At 39.5% G+C, this 23489-nt stretch overlaps 1 protein-coding gene across 1 annotated transcript in view; it reads left to right on the top strand.

Annotated features, from left to right (window-relative positions):
• Efr (ER GDP-fucose transporter) overlaps nt 1–23489 on the top strand; it is a 196781-nt gene that overhangs the window by 75512 nt on the left and 97780 nt on the right. The window contains exon 5 of the mRNA XM_067141049.2: nt 6636–6708. Coding sequence (XP_066997150.1) covers nt 6636–6708 — 73 coding nt within the window. The remainder of the gene's footprint in view (nt 1–6635; nt 6709–23489) is intronic.

A 23489-nucleotide genomic window follows, 5' to 3' on the forward strand; every position in this document is an offset into this window, starting at 1 on the left:
TGCATACGTCAGAATAGATATATAGTTCATCCTGTATATCACCCTTTTGCTTCTCTGAGGGACATCCTTGTTCCAAACCAGTCTTCTGACACTTTTCAGGAATGCTCCTGCTTGTCATCCACGCTCGATTATTTCCTTATCATTTCTTCCACTTTCCTCTATGATACTTCCTAAGTACTTGAAACTCTCTACCTTCCTAAGCTGTTCCCCTCCAAGCATTATCTCTCTCGTAGGTCTCTCCTTCTTTCTAGTTGTGATCATTATCTCGCTCTTTTGGGCATTAAATTTCATTTCATGTTGTTCCACCTCATCTACCCAAGCATCTAACTGTTCCTGGATATCCTCTTCCTTTTCTCCCCAGACTAACAGGTCATCTGCAAACATCATCACTTTCATTTTTCCTTCTCCAATTTTCCTTGCCACTTTTGACATTATCTCGTCCATTGTTACTATGAAGAGCGAAGGTGACAGAGCACTTCCTTGTTTTAATCCACCTTTTTGCTCACATCAGCCTGTTCTCTCTCCTCCTGTTATCACACAACTGACACTCTCATTGTACATCTCCTTCACTATTTCTATGGTCTGTTCTTCGACACCTTTTCTCTGTAAGGCTTCCCATACCCTGTTTCTACACACACCGGTCATAAGCTTTCTCAAAGTCCACGAAGGCCATCACAAGATCCTTACCCCATTCATAATGACGCTCTTGTAGTTGCCTAACTGCGAATATAAGGTCTCCTGTGGACCTTCCTGATCTGAAACCATACTGCTCTTCTCTTAACTTTTCTTCCACCTTCTTTCTGATTCTATACTCCAGAATCTTCTCAAACAGTGGCATATGAATTTGACTGCCCTATAGTTCTTAAACTCTTTTCTATTCTCCTTCTTGAAAATGGATATGATTACCCCTTCTTCCAATCTTCAGGGGTCTTCCTTTCCTTCCATACTACTTTCAACACACAATAAAGCCACTGTTTCCCTACCTCTCCTGCTGCCTTCACCATCTCAATACTCACTTCATCTAATCCTGGGGCTTTCCCTCCTTTCATCTTGTCCAGTGCTAGGTCCACTTCTGCCCATGTTAAGTCTTTTTTTTCTTCCATATTTCTTACTTCCTCCCTGCTTCTACTTTCCTCCTCAGTGCTTCCTGCTGGGTTTAGTAAATCTTCAAAATACTCCTTCCACATTCCTTTCAGTTTCTACATTTCCTACACTTCATTTCCATTTTTGTCTATCATTATAACATTTTCCCTCTTGCCTTTCCTCTTACTCTTGACTATTCCATACAGTACTTTTTTATTTCCTTTGCTATCCTCTTCCATCATGTTTGTCCACTTTTCCATCCATTTTTTCTTCTCCTCTGTTACAATTATTTTACCTTCTTCCTTTTTTGTCTTATATTCTTGTCTTGTCACCGTTATCCTCTGTTGAAACCACACTCTGAAAGGTTTATTCTTTTCCCTAACTGTCGCTTTGACTCTGTCGTTTCACCATGGGGTCTCCTTGCATCTTTTCCTGGCACTGGTTCTCTCACTAACTTCCTCTGCAGTTTTTACTTGTGTCCTCCTCCTCTCCTGTTTTTGTATCATCTGTTGGTACGTTCAGTCTTATTTTTTCCTGGTATTCTTCCTTGGTTTCCTTTTCCTTCAGTTTCTATATTTTGATACGTCTTTCTTGCTTCTCTGTTCTCTTCCTTTCCGTCATTGTTCTCAGTTTCATTACCAGTAGTCTGTGGTCACTATCTAGGGCCTCTGATGGTATTACCCTTACATCTATAACATCCCTCTTCATTTCCCAGTCGTAGATCATGTAATCTACAATGGAGTTCCTAGACCAGTCACAGCTATACCACATTATCTTATAGCTTTCTCTCTTTTTGAACCATGAGTTCCTGACCATCATCCCATTTCTTTTGCACAAATCCAGTAGTCTTTCTCCTTCCCTATTCCTATTTCTCCATCCTTCCGCTCCAAGCACGTTCTCATAACCCTTCCTTTCCATGCCTGCATGGGCATTCAAGTCCCCCATTACCACGTTATTTTGTCCATTCAATTGTCTCTCCAGTTCTTCCTCAAAGCCATCTTTATCTTGTTGCATGCATCCTGCTTGTGGAGCATACACTTGTATAATTTCCCAGGTTTTTCCTTTGACTGTTGTTTTGACTTTTATCAACCTGTCACTTATCCCTTTTACTTCCTCTTTCAATCCATTTCTTACTACCACTCCTACTCCATTTCGCTTTCTCTCATCATTTCCTATCCAGTGCAACCAAAAACCATTCCGCAGCTCTCTCCTACCCTCACCCCTCTACTTAGTCTCTGCCAGCCCTAGTACATTCAGTTTTCTTCTTTCCATCATGTCTACAACCTCTTCTACTTTTCCGGTCATGTTTGTATATTCAGTGTGCCAATTCGTAATCCTGTTCCTCGCCAGGGTTGTCGTTTGTTACACCCGTCCGGCTTATCGTTCCTTGTTTCCTTGAAAGCAAGTTAATATCCATCACTGGCTTGCTAGGCCTGTCGTGACTTCACCGGGCCCCGTTAGCCGCCATCTTTTTCAGGATTCCTGTAGGGCCTTCACAGCTACCGTAGTGGTCTCGGGGCCCACACAGTCCCCACTGTACTTCACCCCCACAGGCTATTCCCTAATTGATGACGTTGCCCATCTCCCACGACGTGGACGAGGGATTGTATCATATCTTAATACACATTCTGATTCAGAAAATTATTTCCATGTAGGTCTTGATGGCGAGAGACCTGACACAGATTGAACTTTTGGATATGTTGTACACTTGCCTGTTTCATGTCACTTTCTCTTATGATATCCCAGTTAATGTGTAGATCTACAACAACAGCCACTAGAATATTAATTTAGTACTCTCTTCTTGCTGGAAATGTTTTCGAGGGGTTACACATCAAGTTTTCTTTAGGAGATGATTCGCAGATAGTCATTGCAAAGGTTGATGTCTGTCGGGACACATCTGAATGTACAGATTGCAAGAAAGCAAGGCATGGCATGCATTTTTTTTCATACATTAGGATAATATTTGCTTTTCCAGCAGTTTTGCCCATCCAGCATGACTTCTGTGCAATTCCGCAGAGGACAGACTAGGAAATCTTACTGTAATATATGTATCCATATAAACATCAACGTATACACTGGTGCAGCCAAGATAGGCCATTTACTGCTATGTGAAGTTCTTATTATTCGAAATTAAATTGATATCCTAAATAGTCTTCCTGTTTAAAAATTGTTTCGTGTTTTCTTTCTCTTCACTTAAACCTTCTAGCTTAGTAGACAAGAAGGAAGACCCATTTTATCATCGTTATAATCATCGTCATCATTGATTCTCCACTTCATGAGGCCAGGTGGAGGAGCCTTGTTGTATTATTTTTGAAAGCAATTCCTCTTTTTCCTCTCCTGCTGACTTGGTATGACTAACACTGTTAAGGGTTTTTCTGTCGGCCTTAGTCTTTAGTAGTTCCATACACCATCTGCAAGGCAACAGACAGAGTGCTGGAATGCTACATCTGCCAACTGTGCCATTCTGAAAGTCTGCTTCTCTGCCAAAGCTGCTGTTAAGGACTTCACCATCACAAGGAGCTCTTACAAGGTGCTACCAGCTGGGCCAGGTTGACCTAGGCAGTGGCGAGGTGATGCACATTGAACATCTATCTCCATGGAGATGTTAGTGTAGTTTAATAAGTGTCTTGCCGCATACAACCTGAAATCATAGTAAAGTCCATATTATGGCACTGTTACAATGGAATTGTAACAGTTATGACAGGCACCTACATGAGCTGTGCCAGGTAATCAGACAGTTCGCAGTGAGTTTAATCTGTATTCAAGAAACTAATCTCAGTCCAGGTTGTCATACGGTTTTGAGAAATTTCAGACAATACTCAGCAGAATGGGATTATGCTAATCGGGCTTCCGGTGGCATGATATTTTTACTTGTTCTGATGCCTACAGCGAAGCGGTTCCACTAAGAACGCAGCTGGAGGCAGTAGTGCTATGTATTTTGTTGCATGTCATAACTACAGTTTGTAATGTTTATTTCCCACCTGGCCAGCCTCTTAGCATCAATAATGTAATTAAACTTATAAATCGGTTCACACCTCCTTTCTTCTTATTGGATTATTTTAATGCCCATTACCCGTTATGGGGCTCTGAAATGCCTTGCCCCACAAGAAGGAAGTTAGAACAGTTAACCCCTATGCACTATGCACCCGTAAGCGGACTGGTTCGCGCTCGAGCGCCTGGGCCAGGACTCCGCAAGCGGATTGGTACGCCGGGATGCAAGGTCGTATATTTGAGACTTTTTTTTTTTTTTTTGTGACATCTGTTGGTTTTTTCCGGAAACATTTCTAATTGAAATATTTTCTTGGTGTCTCAAAATGTCACCAGAGTGCTCTGGTATGCTTCTTTGACAAAGAGAATTGATTAAAATATCGATCGAGAAATCTGTATTCTGTTGTTGACAAGATGGCTGAGAAGGAAGTTGCTTGTTCGCGCGAAATGCTCAGTAATAAAGAAATTCAAAGCATGTTTGATGTTCTAGGCTCTGATTTCAGCAGTCTTAGTGAGGAATAAGTTATTAGTGATCCTGTGCATGAATGAACACGAAATATATCACCAGAGATCTTTCGCGTAGTAATATCGTACGACATGGAATGCCGAATTAATTTTCTCCCGCCTCTCATGATCCGATTGCGACTGCTGGATTTGAAACTACGATCTTGGTACCTGGATATGAACACTTTACCACTAATCCTCAGACTGAATCGTAATAATAATAATAATAATAATAATAATAATAATAATAATAATAATACACCGAGTGAGACATACGGCTGTAAGTTCGTATTTGGGATAAAGGTTCGAATCTCATCATTCACTCACTCGTGATTTGTTTCCCATTAGTTCCTTATTTCCAAATCAGGCAAATGTTAGGATCATGTCGTATTGGTTTTCTATTATTTCCTTATTTCAAAATCAGGCAAATGTTAGGCTCGTGTCGTATAATTAAGGCCATAACACACACTAAAGAATTTCCGAGGTGAGATAAGTTAATGAAAAATTTAAGATTTAAAAGGGACTTTTTTATGTGTTATATTTCTAAATTGTTCTGTTTTTTGTGTCATGAGCAATAGCATGGAATTTCTCAATAATATAAAACAGGTCCCGTGATAATACGCGCAGTCGATCACCCACCATACTGTTTTAACCGAAAGCTTGCAACACCCAGGTTGCATACTATTAAGTTGGCGGATTCCTAGCAATGTCAGAGCAAAGGGCGGGTGGATGCATATGGGTTAATCGAAGAGCTGGATTGCATTTTGAATACAGGGGAACGAACACATTTCAGCGTATCACACGGTACCTTCTCCTGCAATGACGTTAGTCTCTGCAGCCATGTGGTAGTTCCCTTGTTTTGTTGGGATGTACATGATAACCTCTGTGACAGTGACCATTTCTCTATTAATCTTACTGTTTTGAAACAGAAATCCATTGAGGCTCCTCCCCGATGGATTCTTAAACGTGATGATCGGCCAAAGTTCACATCACTAGCTGTCTTTACCGACGTGAATCATACAAGTTGTTCTTGCTGCTATTTCCATCCTTTTCTGGGATTCCTTAACAAAAATGGTTCCTTGGTGGAATGAAGAAATTGCAGCAACTCTAAAAGAACAGCACCATGTTCATTAACGCTATCGTAGGCAGCCTACTGTGGCCAACTTGGTAACATTTCAAAAATGTTGTGATAAGGCGCAAGTTCTAATTCAACATAGTAAGAAAGCTAGTTTTGAAAAATGCTACAAAGGATGTTCCACCAATCAACGCTATATAAGTACAATATCAATATTTTAATATTTCAGTACCACTTTTGATCCCTTCAGGACCCTCTTCAGCTCGAAATACATGATTTATAAAAAGCATTTGACAAACACGCTTACAAACAAATACAAATGAACTGATTATAATACTCTTATTTCACAAAAATTGTTTCGTCTTTAAAAACAGCGAGAATTGTTACGGAAGATATATTATAAAATTATGTATTAAAGTCACTTAAACAAATTGATATTAAAATAATGCATGGCTCTTGTGATTATAAATATTCTAACTTCTTGATGAATGGTGATTTGTTTGACATGTAAAATTGAGATGTGTGTCAAAAACTTGGTTATGACATCAAACAACCTATTTACTACCTTGTTTGTTATCATCAGGAAATGATTGTAAATGGTACCCATTCTTCAATGTAAATGATATAATGGAACATTGAATGGATAACCCAAGTTGCTGATCCTGCTATAGATTGGAGATGCTTGTGCAGATTGATATTTTGGCAAGTTAAACTGCTTCAGGCATATAATATAGATGTTTGGCATTTTGATGCCCATTTCTTTGACACTGCCTTCTCAGATCAATTTTATCACAATCCTTGATCCGAGTCCTGACATATTTGTCAGTCAGACTCCATGATATTGATAAATGTTCTCAATAGTACATACTTTCAGAGCTGCATTTAATACATTGTTGTTTTTCCAATTCTTTATTAATTCAATTGAACATTGTTATGTCCTGTTGCTTCTTTATGTGTTGATTTTCTGTTTTTTTTCTATTAACAGAAAGCCACTCATCCTGTTGGGAAGGAGAATCTTCAAACAACAGATTTTGAGGTGATCTTTTGGTGGACTGTTGGTGAGTTGACTGAGCATATACACTTGGTGCACAATTTATGATCATTATTACAAAGGTCGATCAAATATAGATGGGTTTTTGTTCCTGAACATCAGCGGTTGGTAGGACTGGCTCTGCGCTTCTGCTATGCTTAGGCGGGACCGTTAAGATTGGGGAGAGCCTGCTGTTAGGTATTTCCCGCCGGTTTGTCACTAGTGCTTACCATGTCAGATCACCAGGTGCACCCCTCCACTGCGCAACGCGTATTTATAAAATTTCTTGCTCATGAAGGAGTTACAGCAGCGGAAATTTGCCGGAGATTGATTGCACAGTTCGGTGATCAAACATTGTCAAGGACGTGTGCGTTTGCCTGGCATAAAAAGTTCAAGGAAGGACAAGAATGTGTGGGAAATCAGCAACATGATCACCGTCCTCGGACCAGCATTACAGACATAAATATTTGTGCGGTTAAAGACTTTATTGCTGATTGATTTTTTTGCATGAGCAACGCACTATCAATGCTGCTTACTACTGTGAGCTGTTGAAGAAGGCGAGGGTTGCATATCGCCGCAAAAGACGAGACCAACCGATTCGACAGATTTGTAACATGTAAGGTCATCCTCCTCCACGACAATGTGCAGCCCCATACTGCAGCTCTGTCTCCAAGCTACAGGAAATGCATTGGACTATACTTGATCATCTCCTTACAGCCTGGACTTATCGCCATGCGATTTCCATTTATTTGGACCGCTTAAAGAAACTCTAGTTGGGCAACGATTTGAAGATAATGAGAGTGTGGCAGACTTGGTGCACAACTGGCTGGTATTATGAACCTGTTCTTTTTACGATGAGGTCATCAAAAAGCTGCCCATACACTGAGACAAATGCATTTCCAAAGCAGGAAACTATGTGGAAAAATAAATTGTAATTGCCTTGTGTTTTTCAACAAATGAATTTAAATAAAAAAATAAAATCCTGTTGATATTTGATCCCCCCTCGTATAATGGAATTGTTCTTAATATTTAGGTAGTGTGAGAGTTACCTCCCTTGACAACTTTGTCACAGTGTGGGTAAGGAGTAAGTAACCTTCCTGAAGAAACTTCAAGAGTCTGCTGTTACTGTCTAGAGCAGGGCCTCTCAACGCTCACAATCTCACGCGTGCATATCGAGGCATAGAGACTCCGTGCACTGTGCATCGTTTCGTCTCGGCTCAACTCGGCTTGACTCGGATGGTGTAGTGCGCTGAGAGTGATGAAGCGTTCGGTGATAGACGGCTTGTTTATCAGTGAAATAGATAAGCGCAAGACAACAACATAATAATGGAGCAACCTGTTTCAAAGAAAACAAAGACTTCCGAAAGTCCATTTCAATCGAACTGGGAACTTTCGTATTTCTTTGTCAGTCGTGACGATAAAGCCAAATGCTTAATCCGTGGGACAATAATTATGTGATAAGTTAATCAAAAAGATTTTCCAACACAAAGGCTTAGCTCAAATTCTTCGAGAATTTGTCGAAGGAAGATTTTCCTAAGCTGCATCGAGAAGCAGCTAAGATTATTTCTATATTTGGTTCCACATGCATATGTGAAAGGTATTTTTTCCTGCTTTGACTTGTACGAAAACTAGATGGCGTGCGAGTAGGCCTATTTCTGATTGTAATTTAAAGAAGGCTCTCAGATTGTTGTCAGCCGGTCCCTTGTTCCAGGCATAACTGGTATCATTGCAAAGATAAAGGAAAAGAAGAGCTAGAGAAGATAAATTGTCTGCTCAAACCAAATTGAAAAAAGAGTGTTTTAACACTGGTAACATTGTCCCATACAACAGTGTCTCCACTCACCGCACATAAACATTTCGCAGTGAGGGGAGGATCAGCGGGGAAGGTGGAGAAGGCGAAGACAGGCCGAACGGGTGAGACAGATGCAGGGGAAGTGGAGTAGGAGTTTGCACTCTGGTCAACCTAGTGAAGTCGTCTCCTGCACCTTACGCCCGTGCACTGCACGGCGCATGCACCCTGAGAGGCCCTTGTCTAGAGGTTAGCATAATGACTTCTGCCTTGCGGCTATGGTTTGAGGGCTTGAATGAGGTGCATTCAGCATCATGTAACATCATTGAAAGAGAAATGGGTTAGAGGTTAAAAAAAAAATAAAAAAAATGGCTGGTTTTTCATAATACACCACTGAAAATCACTGGTAAAGATCTTTGTCCACCTTATCAATACTATAAAAAGTTATTTAATCTATATTAATAAAATGTTGTACATGTTTCGATAATCTAAATCCCTCTCTTCATCAGCGGCCAACATTCAGCCAAACAATTTGGTTAGCTATCAAGTCTGCAAATGTTTTGCTGGTGGATGCCCTTCATGAATACAACCCTATGAAGATGTATTCACTATTGGGTCTTTCTGTAGAATTGGTAGTTTGATACATTGTATGTGAACAAGGATGTGTATTAAGAAAGGCACAGCCACCCAGCCCCGAGTTAGATGGATTCGGCAAACGCTGTTAAAATCCCCAATCCAGCTGGGAATTGAACCTTGGGCCTTATGAACCAACAGTCACTGTGCTGACCATTCAACCCTGGAGCCTAACATTAGAACAGGGTACCCATTTTCCAGAAAAGCTGGTAATGCACAGGGAATATACAGAAAATATACAAGGAAAACAGGGAAATTGCTTGTCAGGCCAAAATGAAGCTTTCTGTCTAAGATTGGACCCAAACAGATTGATGAGCAAGATTGATATGTAGAATAATACACTACTGAAAAGTCAGTGTTCAAACTCTAAGTACCGAGCTCGATAGCTGCAGTCGCTTAAGTGCGGCCAGTATCCAGTAATCGGGAGATAGTGGGTTCGAGCCCCACTGTCGGCAGCCCTGAAGATGGTTGTCCGTGGTTTCCCATTTTCACACCAGGCAAATGCCGGGGCTATACTTCCTAGGCCTTTCCTATCCCATTGTCACCATAAGACCTGTCTGTGTCAGTGCGACATAAAGCAGATAGCAGAAAAAAAAATCTAAGTCCGTCTTGCCAATTCAATAAAAAGTTATTTAATCTCTATCAGTAAAATGCTCTTAACTTCTTAATGTTCATTTTAAAATGCCCAGAGTTGTTGTAAAATCTACGCATGTAATTTACATGACATAGAGATGCTAGTTATTATGCATTGCCCATAATTTTTATGGATTGTGCCTTGCTAATAAGGAAAAATGTTTACAGAAAAGCAAAACTATCACAGAAAAATTCTACACAGAAAGGCATGTGTCAGGACTTGGGATCTTATTCCTTAGTTTCAGAACACTAACCCATGGCATGCTTACTCATGCCAATGTCAAGAATAAGGTCCGTGATGAATACAGGCATTAGTTTGAAGAGTGATTGATTGATGGCTTGCTGTGATTAATGTACGGTAGTTCATTTTTGTTGGTTGTAGTGTTTCTGGGATTACAGCTAGCCCACTTCACAGATTGGCACTTTATGATTAGGTGTAGCTTGTTTGACTTAAATTTATTTCAAGTTCTTTTGAACATACATACATACATACATACATACATACATACATACATACATACATACATACATACATACATACATACGTTCCATGTAAGTGTTCATGCAAAATATTTTTCAAGATGATGATTCCAAAGTAAGATAAGCATACTCGGGCGGCACTCTTAAGTGCCATGTCCCACTAAATTTAATGCAGGGAAAACTGGAATATCACAGGGAAAAGACAGGGAAAATAGATTTAGGTTACTAGCTGGCACCCTGTAAAATAATTTGAGTGGATGATCAAATTGTCAGTGATTAAAATAACCCACACAAGATAGAAATAAAACTGAAACTAAAGGCAATTGCCTAAGTATAAAAACACATGCAGTCATGATTGAGCAAGCAGAGAGAACAGGCGTGCTGAGTGAGTGCTGAGAAATGGTAAATACACTGCAGTGCTATAGTGGCTATAGGAAGTTGACAGAGTAGATGGAAGAAGAAAACAAAAAAGTGCAAGAATCTAAAGGGAGAGGAGAAAGTGGGGAAAATGGTAGTGATGTTGGTGGCAGCAGTGGTGGTGTTAATAATAGGGGGCGTGGAGTTAAATCCAGGTCCTGGTCCAGTGGGCTCCCTAGGATGGGAAGAAATTGAGAAGATAATGGAGGTGGTGAGAGAGGCCTGTCAAATACAACAAATAAGGGAGTTGATAAGAGAGCAATCGAATGAAATAAATGACATTAAACAGTGCATCAAGGAAGAAGTGAAAGAGTTAAAGTTGAAAGTCGAGTGCAGTAAAGATGAACTTGAAATGTTGAGGAAAAAGGTAAGTAACCTGGAAGAGGAACTGGCAAAGGGAAGAAGCGAATGGTAATCAGGAACGAAGGAGGAAGTATATTTTCATATATGGTTTACAGGAAGGTGTGAAAGAAGATAAAGTGGTACTACTGTATCAGGTGGTGGAAGTGATTCAAAATAGAATGAAGATTAACTTTAGTGAGGTGGACATGGGCAATGTGTATAGAGTAAGGAAAGTGAAAGGTAGTGGTCCCATTAAAGTTATGTTAACCCTAGAACCGGCAATGTTAAATTCTGTACTGGCAACCATTTTCACCTACCAACTGGATTCTTATTTTCATCCTATTGTGAACGATGTTCAATGGCACTGTTGCAGATCGCTGGAAAGCTAATAAACCACAGATTCAGATTGTAATGTTAACTTTTCTGTGAGACTTTATAAGAAAATAAACTGAGACTTGAAAATGGTGGAATTATTATATCATGAGCACTATCAAAATTCTAACAACGTAAAATACGAGATGAAACATGAAAACACAAAATCCAAGATATACAAGATGATGCACATGGATATTCATAATACGTGTGAAAGTTTCAAGTCTGTGCAATAATATTTGTTTGATTGGTAAGAAAAAATATATTTTCCCATATATGAGCCATGCTAGGCCTATAACCTATGCGGGTGAAAGACCTTGTTATAATAAATGTTATTACAGCAGTTATGCAACATACAATACAAGATAACTAAAACAAAGAAGTTGTAGACGGAAATAACAACAACAAAGGTCCACTTTTAACTCGCCAATACATATAATTACAGCCTCAAAATATGAGCAGTGGCAAGAACGAGTACAGCACCATTACACAATGTTTTGGTTCGTATAGCAGATAGTCGCTCATTTGTTTCCAAGGAAATATATACAAGGAGATTGTTTCTATGACGAAAATGAGTAAGAAGCATCTGCATAGGTGCCAACCGTTGAAGTGGGTTATCAGTAATCTCATTTTTAACTCGCGCACCGTCCCCCTCAAAATGTTTATGAGTCAGATCCAAAGCACCCGGTTTGCCCTTTGCAACAGTAATCTATTCTAAAGTACATCATATTGAAAATGAAAATCCACAGCCTCTTTCCAGTCATTTGACCGGGTCAGGAATGGAATGAAGCAACAAATGAAATGACCTTGGAGAGTGTTGCTGGAATGAAATATGACAGGGAAAACTGGAGTACCCAGAGAAAAACCTCTCCTGCCTCCGCTTTGTCCAGCACAAATCTCACATGGAGTGACCAGGATTTGAACCATGGAATCCAACGGTGAGAGTCCGGCACGCTGTCGCCTGAGCCATGGAAGCTCTTGCAGCATATTACACAATAAAATTTGCTCATTACCTGTTCTGTGATGAAAAATTCTTTGTAGTTTTTTTCGCACCCAGCAGCTGCTTTTCAGTGTAGGTTTTCCTGAAACCTACTTCCCCTGGGATGACATTTTTGTCTTCAGAACCATAAGCAATTCCAGTATAGATGTACTTAATGTAGGCCTTAATTCTGTCTGTGAAAACTCGTTCTGTTGGAGAGTTACTGTGAGGTACACTTAATACTGCAAATACAACATTACTTAAGGTTTTGTACTTAATTTGTCCACTTTCATTTTTAAGCTCTGCAGTGTTGCCCCAGTTGGCATCAATGTTACGTCCATGTACAATATATTCAGGGAAAGTATCACACTGGTAAATTTCAAATTCCTCTTCAAGTTTGTCATGTTCACTTTTCTTGACCAAACTTGGGAATCTTCAAACAAAATATTCAAGAGATGAATAGTATACCTTCATTCTGAGAGAGATGTCTACAGCTTTGGCATGATGAAGAAATTCATCATCAAGGGGAAATTTCCTGATAATGTAACTGCAAACTGCCATATAAAACTCTCTTACAGAATTATAAAACATCTCTTCATCACAATCATTATCTTTCAAGTATGCCCTGGCTTTTGCTCCAATTACCAAGTCCTCATTGGCTTTCTGGTATTTCCTCCTCTTGAATTCAACACTCAAAAGGGAGGTAGATTCTGACTGAATAGAACATGGCTGAACAAATCTGACCAATAGGTCAATTGAAAGACCAGTAAGTTTCCTCCTATGAAGATGTATGGCTGGAGCATCTTGTTGCAGAAATAAATTCACTGAGTTAAAGACAGGAAGTGTACTCTGAAGAAAGTAGCAAAACAGTTTTTTGTGTGGGTCTTGTAATAAAGATTTTACAGTTTCAAACTGCTTGGCGCTCTCAGGTTTATGGTGGTGCTCACTACAAAACATGAGTGTCAAAACTGCCCATTGCTCAACAACTTGATTAATAGACTGAAGAAGTGAGAGCCAGTGGGTACTGATATATTTCAAAATTTTGTGACCCTCTGTGCCACAAACAGCCTGATATAATTTCAACGTGTTTTGCCTTTTAGAACTCTTATGAAGATAGTAATATAACTGAACAAAAAAGTTCTCTACATTAACTAGTAATTGGGTTGCTGCTTTTTGTGGACAGATGTGTATGAGGTGACATGAACAATCTGGGACATAAACAGAAGAATGCCTGTCCTTCACAAATTTGGCAACACCATATATGCCCCTATCATTGCGTATGTATTGTCAGATGAAAAAGAAATGCAATTTTCCCATGGAATGGTTAAAGAAGATAATTCAGTATTAATAACAGAGAAAATTCCAATGCCTGTGTTGTCAGTACTCTCTAAAAATGACAATAGAAGAGTTGATATTTGGTCTCTCTGAGCATTATAGAAAGAGACAACTACAGGATAAAGTTTAACTGCATTTGAATCTGTACTGCCATCTGTAGGTAAAGAAAAGGGCGTTATTTACAAAAGTTCACTTACTTCCTTTTTTGCCTCAGATGCCAGGTATTGAACTAAAGCAGAGGTTTTAGTTCTTGCACAACCATATTTCTGAGATTTTTAGAGTTGGGGAACATTGATCTAAATACATTTCCAGCGTGGTCTGAAACTGATAACGGAATATTATGCTCCAAAAGAAATTATGTGAACAGCAATTCAGCATTTGTCACCACAGTTTCATTACTTTTTACGAAGAACAATGAAACAGACTGGTTTCATAATTTTGATTCACCGTATGTGTGATGTTTCTTGGATTCTATGTGTCTTCTGCCATCATCTCATCCACCATAAGCCACAGAGAAATCACACTAACACACACTGCAGAACACGTGATTTTCACTAACGTGAAGCAAGTAGGCATGGCCATTCCGTTTGTGTAACCATCTCGATATTTCTGTAACACTGCTATCTTCTTAGAAGTGCTGATGATGCTTGTTGTTTTAAGGGGCCTAACATCAAAGGTCATCGGCCTTCTTAGAAGAAGATGCAATTTGACAGTTGCTCCGCTTCATTGGACAAAACCAATCATTTCCTTTCGAATCAACGACTAGGATAATTAGAATTGAAATGTGCTAAATATACCATCACGTCTATGCACACAACAAAGAGAGAGCCGAACGTGCGCGCTGGAGAACAGCAGAGCAAGGAGTAGAGCCTACTTCACAGTCGACTTGATGCGTCATTCTACCTAAGAGAGCAGTGTATATCTATGTAGCTGGCTGTGATTTCACAATGCTTGCAGTAAACAAAAGGATGTGACGACCAAATAACCGCCAAATATGTTTAGTTGCCAACTTACAAAAATTGAAACGAGAAGGGTTGACCAGTAATGCTCTAAGGGATTTAACCTTTTTTTTTACTTCTTCCCTTTTTTCGTAGACATTAATTTTTATTGTGATAATGTTGCTTTCCGTAATAATTTCCTGTTTTTCCATAATACCGTAATCGCGAAGTGAAATCCGTAATCATTACGGACAATCTGTAAACTTCTAGGATCACAAGACAAGACATGTCACACCATCTGTTAGCGGAATAGTGCTACTAAACGAAGGAATAAAAAAGCATCGAAGAATTGACTCTGCCGCTACAGAAATGGGCAAACTGTCGATTCATCGACGCTTGCCGCTTCTAGGGTTAATATCCAACCTGATGATGGACATCGTGCTAAGGAACGCAGGAAACTTAAAAAGAGATAGTTTGGGGAAACAATATATGGATGATGGAGCATGCAGGGACTATAGAATTTTAAGTAAACATCTAGGGGCGGCGAGACAGCAAGACCTGAGAGCACATATCAGGGGCAACAGTTGGTGGTTGGGAATGATAAATGGTCACCACAGGTGTGGATGGTGGACAAGTTACAGGAAATGGATAGGAAACATCAGCAGAAAGAGTTACTGTCGGCAGATGAAGGAGAGAGGAAAGGTGAGGAGAGGTCAGATCGTGATGACAGGGCAGAGGCTGACGGTGAGGAAGGGATTGAAGTTCAGTGCAGCGCAAGGCTGGGGAGTGAAGAATTCCATGCGGAAGAGGAAGTGGCAATAGGGCGAAAATCGAGGGAGGATGGTAAGGAGTTGACATGGGGAAGCGGAGCAGCGTAGGGGTAAGAAAGAAGAAGACAAGGGGTAATGAGTAGGGGAAGAAGTTTATGCTTAAAAGACTTGTGGGGTAAGAAAAATAAAGGGCGTGAAGAGGGGGTGGAAAAGAGTGTGCAAAAACGGATGGAAGTGGAGCAGAAAGAGAAGGGTAATAATAATAAGAAGAAGCAAAGCGACTACTATAACAAGGGAGAGAGGGGGTAGGTAATAGAGGGGAATAAATAACTAGGATGGAAGATAGGTTTTGTAAATATTGAAGGGGTAGTAAGGAAGTTGGGGAATGAAGAAGTGATTAAAGTAATGGAGAGTTTTGGAGACATGGCTAGAAGAAGGGAAGGGTTTAGCATGGAAGGGGTTTGTTGTAAGGAATATAACGGAAAGGAAATTGGGGAGTAGGGGTAGAAATCCAGGGTAATATCATTATTAATAAAGGAAGAAGTAAGTGATTTAATTGAAGAAATAGGTAATGAGATGGAGGAGATGGTATGGATAAGGTTTAAAATGGATCAGGGAGGCGAAAGACGTATGCTTGGTGTTCCTGCATAATCATCTGGGGGGCTCAGTATATGCAAATTAATATTTCTTTGAGGAGTTGATAGAGGAAATAAGTATTAGTGAGAAGTACAAAGAGGATGGGATAATCTTGTTGGGTGATTGGAATGCGAGTCCAGTATATAGCAAGGAGGGTAAGGTATTAAAGAGAGGCGGGAGACGGAGCAAAGATTGAGAAATTACTATGGGCAGAAGTTGCTAGAGCTATGTGCAGGAGTAAATATGTACATTTTGAATGGATGGTGGAATGAGGATAAGGAAGGGAAGATGTCATGCATTGCAAAAGAAGGAGGGAGTGTAATCAATATGGTAATTAGCTCAGAAGACCTGTTAGAAAGAATAAGCAAGATCAAAGTACAGGGTATCTCATAAAAACCCAGACCGTCCAGTGGTGTTTTTACCCTCCGAGACTTAAGCAACAGTATGGGAGGTGTGCGCATAGTTCTTGGCCCTGCAAGGAACATGCATGTGTTCGACCTAGCCGTCATCAGTCTGAATCTGAGCTGTTAACATGGTGGGACAGTTATTTTCGTATGTAAAAGTTATTTTAAGTACGAATCGACTTGACAGGTACGCAATGAATTTGTTCAGCAATTTCCTGGTGCCACGAGCACAGATCCACTTAATTGTAAATAAATTTGAAACCACTGGCTCATTGCTCGATAAAAAAAACATGCCTGCACACGAGCAGTTTTAACATTGTTTAAAACCTGCTAATCCAGCCACAAGAGTGAGATATTTGTGAGTGGTATCTTGCATCATTGAATGATTGTTTATTCAACCCACAGCTTGTGTTCTTTTCAGATGAGGCCTGGTTTGATCTTAATGGTCGTGTGAACAGTCATAACTCTCGCTTTTGCTGTGGAGAAAATCCTAATGGTGTTTATGAAGTCCCTCATTATGATAGGAAGATTGGTGTTAGTACAAGATGAATAATTGAGTCTATTTTTTTCAAGACTACAGTAAATGCAGTGTGTTCTTTTCATTTGGGTAAACTGAAAGAAAACTGTATTGAACAAATCCTCACACATTGGAGGAACTGAACAAAAACATTACGAATGAATTCAGAAACATTACAGTGGCAGAACTCACTCGCGTCAGCCAGAATGTGGTTACCAGATACAATGCTTGTATAACCAAGGAAGGATGACACTTCCAGCATCTTTTATAAGGTAAGATTTCATATAAGATTATATACATACTTAACACCTTGAGTGCCACGTGAGACCAACGTTGACTCACAGAGCTTAATGCCATTTGGGCCGCGTGAGTCCGCTGTGGACTCACGCGCAATCTCAAAGTCTCAGGCCTCGTGGTGCCATACTGTCACCACACTTGACATGTAAACATATGTTAAATGAAAGTAGGTGGCCAGTACATCACAAATCTATTCTTTGCGAGTCCGATGTGGCACCAAATAGCCTGTACGTCACTGTAATATATCAACCACAATAAATAAATTATGACATTATTTATTGTTTTCTGATCGTGTCATGCATACAAATAACAAAATATTGTACTGTATAGTGTACTCATTGTCTCATATCAGGGTCTAAAGACAAATTGAAAATATAGGACCAAAAAAAATTACATGAACTTTAAAAAAAAATTGTAACTTTGTCTCAATCGCAATCACACCTCAAAATTGGTACACTTTTTGCATATGAATTTAAAGTATAACAAATGAGACTTTCTGAAGAAATATGATTCAAACTGTGTTTTACAATCACAATCACACTACAAATCTGTGCACTTTGAAGAGACAGTCCACACAGAAGAAATTTTCACAGGTTGGTCATTTGAACTTAGACTGTAGAGTCTTCCTCGTGGCATATTGCCTTCTTGATTCCCGATGGATCTCTTCATAACAATTACTGCATCTCCGTCTTCCCTGCCGGCCTACATCCTCCAGTCGGTGGGGTAATACCTGTTCCTTTGGTACTTGTGAGGAAATGTGAAAAATTTTTATACCGGTACCTGTTAATTGTTCAACAATGTCTTCTTTGAACTGGGTAACAGATATACTCTCATTCCCAAGTTGATTGGAAATATAGATGGCATTTACTGTACTTGTGCCGATCAATATCTCTATAGCTATATTTTTGTACCATTTTACTCCATATCAGGGAAGTACTATAGCTCTTTTTATCATCTGATAAATCAATGTACGGTTTGTATTTGTTATACTCTATAAGACTCCGTGGTTTTTGCTCTTCACCATCCCTCCTCTGAATAGTGACCATCTCACCAGTGTGTTTAGTTGTCAAAATTAAGACGTCTCTTTTATCATGCCATTTCTGAACAACCACATCAGTGTTACTTTCACAGGCTCTTGTCTTTCCTCTTGCTAACTTCCTTTTAGTAACATCGGTTGGATTATACTCCTGATTAGATTTCAATGTTCCAAAGATATGAGTTTTATTCTTTAGTAGTTCATGAGCTAATGAGACAGACGTATACCAGTGTGTCAGGAAGGTGAGAACTGTGCTAGGATACGTGGTGACACATTGGTCTCACGCGGCCTATACTGCTGGAAGGTAGTGTCAGTGGCCGCGTGAGACCAATGTGTCACCACAATTTCAACACAATGTTATGACTACAATTTTGGCCCAAGGTGACTAAAAGGTACATTTCTGTAATAAGGTGCACCATTTTATACTCTATAGTAAAAAAAAGAAAGAATGGCCTGGATGGAAATTTTTTTTACTGCATATGTGGCACTTAAGGTGTTAAAGCAGGGCAGCCACACGCAACATAAGTTCAGCTGAGGCAGCTGCTGTAGCGCAGAGGGCAAACATCGTGCGCTCAGTCTGGGTTTATATGAGAGACACTGTAGTTGCCTGGGTTGAATCTCACCATGTCCCGGTATATATAAACATGAGGAGAAGGGAGTAAGTGGATGGGAGGGAAACAAGAAAGAGGGAGAGAGAGAAGGGAAAGAGATTTATTAAATATAAATGGACAGAGGAAACTAAAGTGAAATTAAACAATTACCTAGAAGAATTCCAAATTACTAGGATAAGGTATGAAGTAACATTGAGTTTTAATAAGCTAGATAGTGCCTTTGAGCTACTAGAATATCCCATAAAGAGGATAGCAGAGGTTGAATCAAACAGAGGGAAAAGGAAAGAAGAGGGAGAGGGATGGTATAACAAGGAGTGTAAGGAAAAGAGGAAAGTAGTTATGAGGGCTTTAAGAGATAGTAAGAACATGGGGGGAAGGAGAAGAGGAAAGAGTTTTGTAGGGTAAGGAAAGAGTATAAGGGTAGGGTATGATAGCAAAGAGGAAAGAGTTATGGCAAAAGGAGCAAACAGAAGTTATTAGTAGGGATTGTGAAAATAAGCAAGGAGAGATGGTATGGGAGAGAATTAATAAAATTAATAGGGGCGAGAAAAGATATGCGAATCCAAAAATTTAGTACAGAACATGGGTGGCTTACGTTGTTAGGAGGGAAGGATGGGTGGAAAAGAGAAGAAAGGGAGTATGTATGATATGGGGAGTTATGATTTGTATGAAGAAATAACAGAAGAAGAGATGTTAGAAGTGATTGAAAAAGCGAAGAGTAGGACCGCAGGAGGGGGCAATGAAATAACAAACATATTTTGGAAAGAAGCAGTTAAAAACAGTCAGATGAGGGTGAGTATAGTGAAATTATTTAACAAGGTATTCAAGGGTGCAAAATTTCCGAAGGAGTGGCAGAAAGGAAATGTGTGCCCTATATATAAAAGGACAGGAGAGAGATCCTAGTAATTACAGAGGTATAACTTTACTAGACTCCTTGAGCAAGGTATTCACAGGTATACTGGCAAACAGGTTGAGGAATTGGGTGGAAGAGTTTTCTATACTACCGATTTACCAGAGCAGATTTAGAAAGGGAAGGAGGACAACAGATAATATAATGATTTTAAAGAAAATAATGGATAAATATGTGAGGAAAGTGTATATAGCAGTCGTGGATTTCGAAAAGGCCTTTGATACAGTGAACAGGGGGGCGCTGTTTGAGACATTGGGAAGGATAGGGGTTTCAAAGAAGATGAGAAGGACGATAGAATCCATATTAAAAAAATGTATTGTAGCATTAGAATAGAGGAAGGGTTTGTAAGAGGCTTAATTGAATCTAAAATAGGCTTGAAGCAGGGGTGTAACTTATCTCCAATCTTATTTTTGATATTTATGAATGACATTTTATGCGGGCCTGGGGATGGAAAATGGGCTTGTCCGGTTTTGGGAGAACAAGAAATTCCAGGTCTGATCTTTTCTGATGACGTATTATTAATGATGCTGACAGCGGGGGGTTTACAAAAAGTTTAAATGAAGTATCTGGGTATGCTAGGAAATAGTTGCTAAAAATGTAATATGGCAGAGGTGTTGATATGCAGGAAAGAAAACAAAGCCAAGGAAGAAACGGGCGATAAATGGAGAGATAATTAAGGCGATAGATAATCTAAAGTATTTGGGTGTTCTTGCAGGTAAAAATGTTAGATGGTCGGAGCAAATTAGGTGAGCTAGATGGAAGGGGTTAGCTGCACTTTCAGTAAATAGGATATTGTAAAATGAATTCCCGGACATAGACTGTAACATTCATAGAATGGTGCTTAAGTCAGTTGTGATGAGTAGAGTGTTATATGGTGCAGAAATATGGGGAGTGGAAAACGAGAGTGAATCACTTAACCAGATAGTAAATTTAGTAAGATTGTAATGTACAGCCAGTGGAGGTTCAAGAGCTATTTCTGCACCATGTAACACTCTACTCATCACCACTGACTTAAGCACCATTCTATGAATGTTACAGTCTGTGCCTGGGAATTTATTTTCCAATATCCTATTTACTGAAAGAAAGTTGATATATTAAAAAGAGTGCTTAGTTACTGGTGTAGATTAAGAAAAGGAGAAGGTGGGCCTTCTCCTGCAGATGGCATACCATCATCAAAATAAAAGAAGTATGGGGAATAAAAGTATCATAGAAGGCTGAGTCTAGGAAATTATTGGGAGAAAGACTGGGAATCGGTCAATACTGATCTGCATTTAGGACAGTCGCCCAGGTGGCAGATTCCCTATCTGTTGTTTTCCTAGCCTTTTCCTAAATGATTTCAAAGAAATTGGATATTTATTGAACATCCCCCGTGTTAAGTTATTCCAATCCCTAACTCCCCTTCCTACAAACAAATATTTGCCCCAATTTGTCATCTTGAATTCCAACTTTATCTTCATATTGTGATCTTTCCTACTTTTCAAGACACCACTCAAACTTATTCGTCTACTAATGTCATTCCACACCATCCCTCCGTTGACAGCTCGGAACATACTGAACCCTTGAACTTACCATTCCATCGTTGGTCGGCCACGGCTGCTACAGTAGAACAATCTAGAACTCTTAAATCATGGGTCGTTGCGGGAATAAATTCGGTCACGATCTTAACCAAACGATGGGGTTCAGAAGAGAGCCTAACTACTTGAAATGAGGAGCAAAATGTGCTTACTAACTTTTATTAACTTGAAATAGCACGATAACATTATTAATTTAATATGCATTCTTGAAATCAAAAAATTATAAATTATTGATTTTTGAATGTTTCAAACACAGTCACATTACATAGCGTTGATTTGTTTCTTACAATATCGAAGAGTTGCTTCGGAGAAGTTAAGATATTAGTGGACAGCGAAACTGAAAAACTGAAAAAGGGAAGACCTGAAAACCGGGCACCTATTATTCCAAACGAGAACTGAGAGTTAATCCACACGATCCGTGGAAAATCTGACTTTCAACAAGTAGAACGCCTGATTTTCTCTCAATTAAGGTTATCCACCAGTCGAATACCCTTAATGGATACGGAACACCCGCCGAATGGACCCTTAATCGAACCAAACTGACTATCAGTTGCTTTGGATAGGTTGCGAAATATTATGGGAAAGCATGGTGTTCACTACGAATTAACAGCATCATTCACAATTGAAATAAAATTCCACCATGTATTTGTCATTCATGACACCCTTAAGTGATAAGGTAATCCCGATGCTAAATGTCCATCACCCAAAACAGCTGTTCGGAAGGAACCAACAACAACATGATCCGTGAGGATCCTACGTTATGTCGTTCTAAAGGAACAAAACTGCGAAATGCAGGAAACACTTAGCATTTAGAAGAAATGCCAAACACTGAAGTTAATTAAAAGTGGAAAGTCACTTGAAAAGTATTATTATCGAACCGATTTTCAGGTTAGAAATGGGTTTGTTATGCTTAATAAAATTACCAGTCCACGTTAAAAATTACTACAACTTTAAGGAATTCTTTCCCTTGAAAAACAATGCTACCAGTACAGATCTATCTATTTATTGTCTGTCCCAACACACTACTTATAAAGTGATTACTTAATTACTTCAACTATGAATAAAAATGAAAGTACGACAAGATTGAAAATAAAATATTGTTACTGGCTGACGAATCGAAACCGCATTCGCAACTCAAGTCTCACACTAATACACTGAGTGTCAATATGCACACTATCAAACGAAACGGACGTCAAAACGATAAAACAATTAAGTCCGTAAAATAAATTAACATATCGAAGTCATTAGAGCTCAACACGCGCGGAGAATTACAGTAAAGATAGTTAATCTAGATCAGGTCGATGTCCAACATTTGGGCATCCCTCAGTCGCCGATAGCGGTCCCGTTATCTCAAGGAGAGCTATGCATTGACCCTCTTCATAAATCATATCATACTGTAGATGCTACCTTCGTCCAGGCCACTTCAACAAAAAAACAAAAGAAACATCTAAACTGAGACTTGAGTGTGTACAGCTGCCATCCCAGATCTATCGTCGGGCTCACTTGAAATCTGTACATCCTAACACTAATCACTATGTACATGATACCTTCCAAATTCTATCGTTGGACGTGAACTAGGACGTCTCATCATCAGTGACTCCAAGGATAACATGTGACGTCCTAAATCTATCGTCGGGCGTCAAAGTGGGTCGTACTACGCCTCCATTAACATATCAGGCGAACTAGCAATTTCAAACAACTCCGACATTCAATACTACACCTGGTCAGACAAATAACGCACGACGGAACCACGTCTCTTACTATCAGACGAATGCAAGTCGAAAAATACAGTAAGTCTCTACCTCGTTACAATACGTGAACTCAAAAATAAATATGCGTGACGAACAAATCTCCACCTCAAACACAATCTCAGCCTGTGCACTGAAGTTTTAGGGAAGCAATGACAATTCCCAACGCACGTTTACCATAGTGGATGCCTTCAAAATAATAATCATCACTACCGCATTCGAAATTCTCAAATCGCCTATCGTCAATTCCAACTATTTATATCAATGACATATCCAGTGGACGAAATTCAATACACCCCAACCATGGGTCCAAAATGCTCTTTTATCCTTGAGGTCGCATTATCTTACTATTCATACGGGCCTGAAGTAACAAATCGTTGGACGTTTA

Source organism: Anabrus simplex, chromosome 2 (genome assembly GCF_040414725.1).
Source record: "Anabrus simplex isolate iqAnaSimp1 chromosome 2, ASM4041472v1, whole genome shotgun sequence".
NCBI classification, from domain to species: Eukaryota; Metazoa; Arthropoda; class Insecta; order Orthoptera; family Tettigoniidae; genus Anabrus; species Anabrus simplex.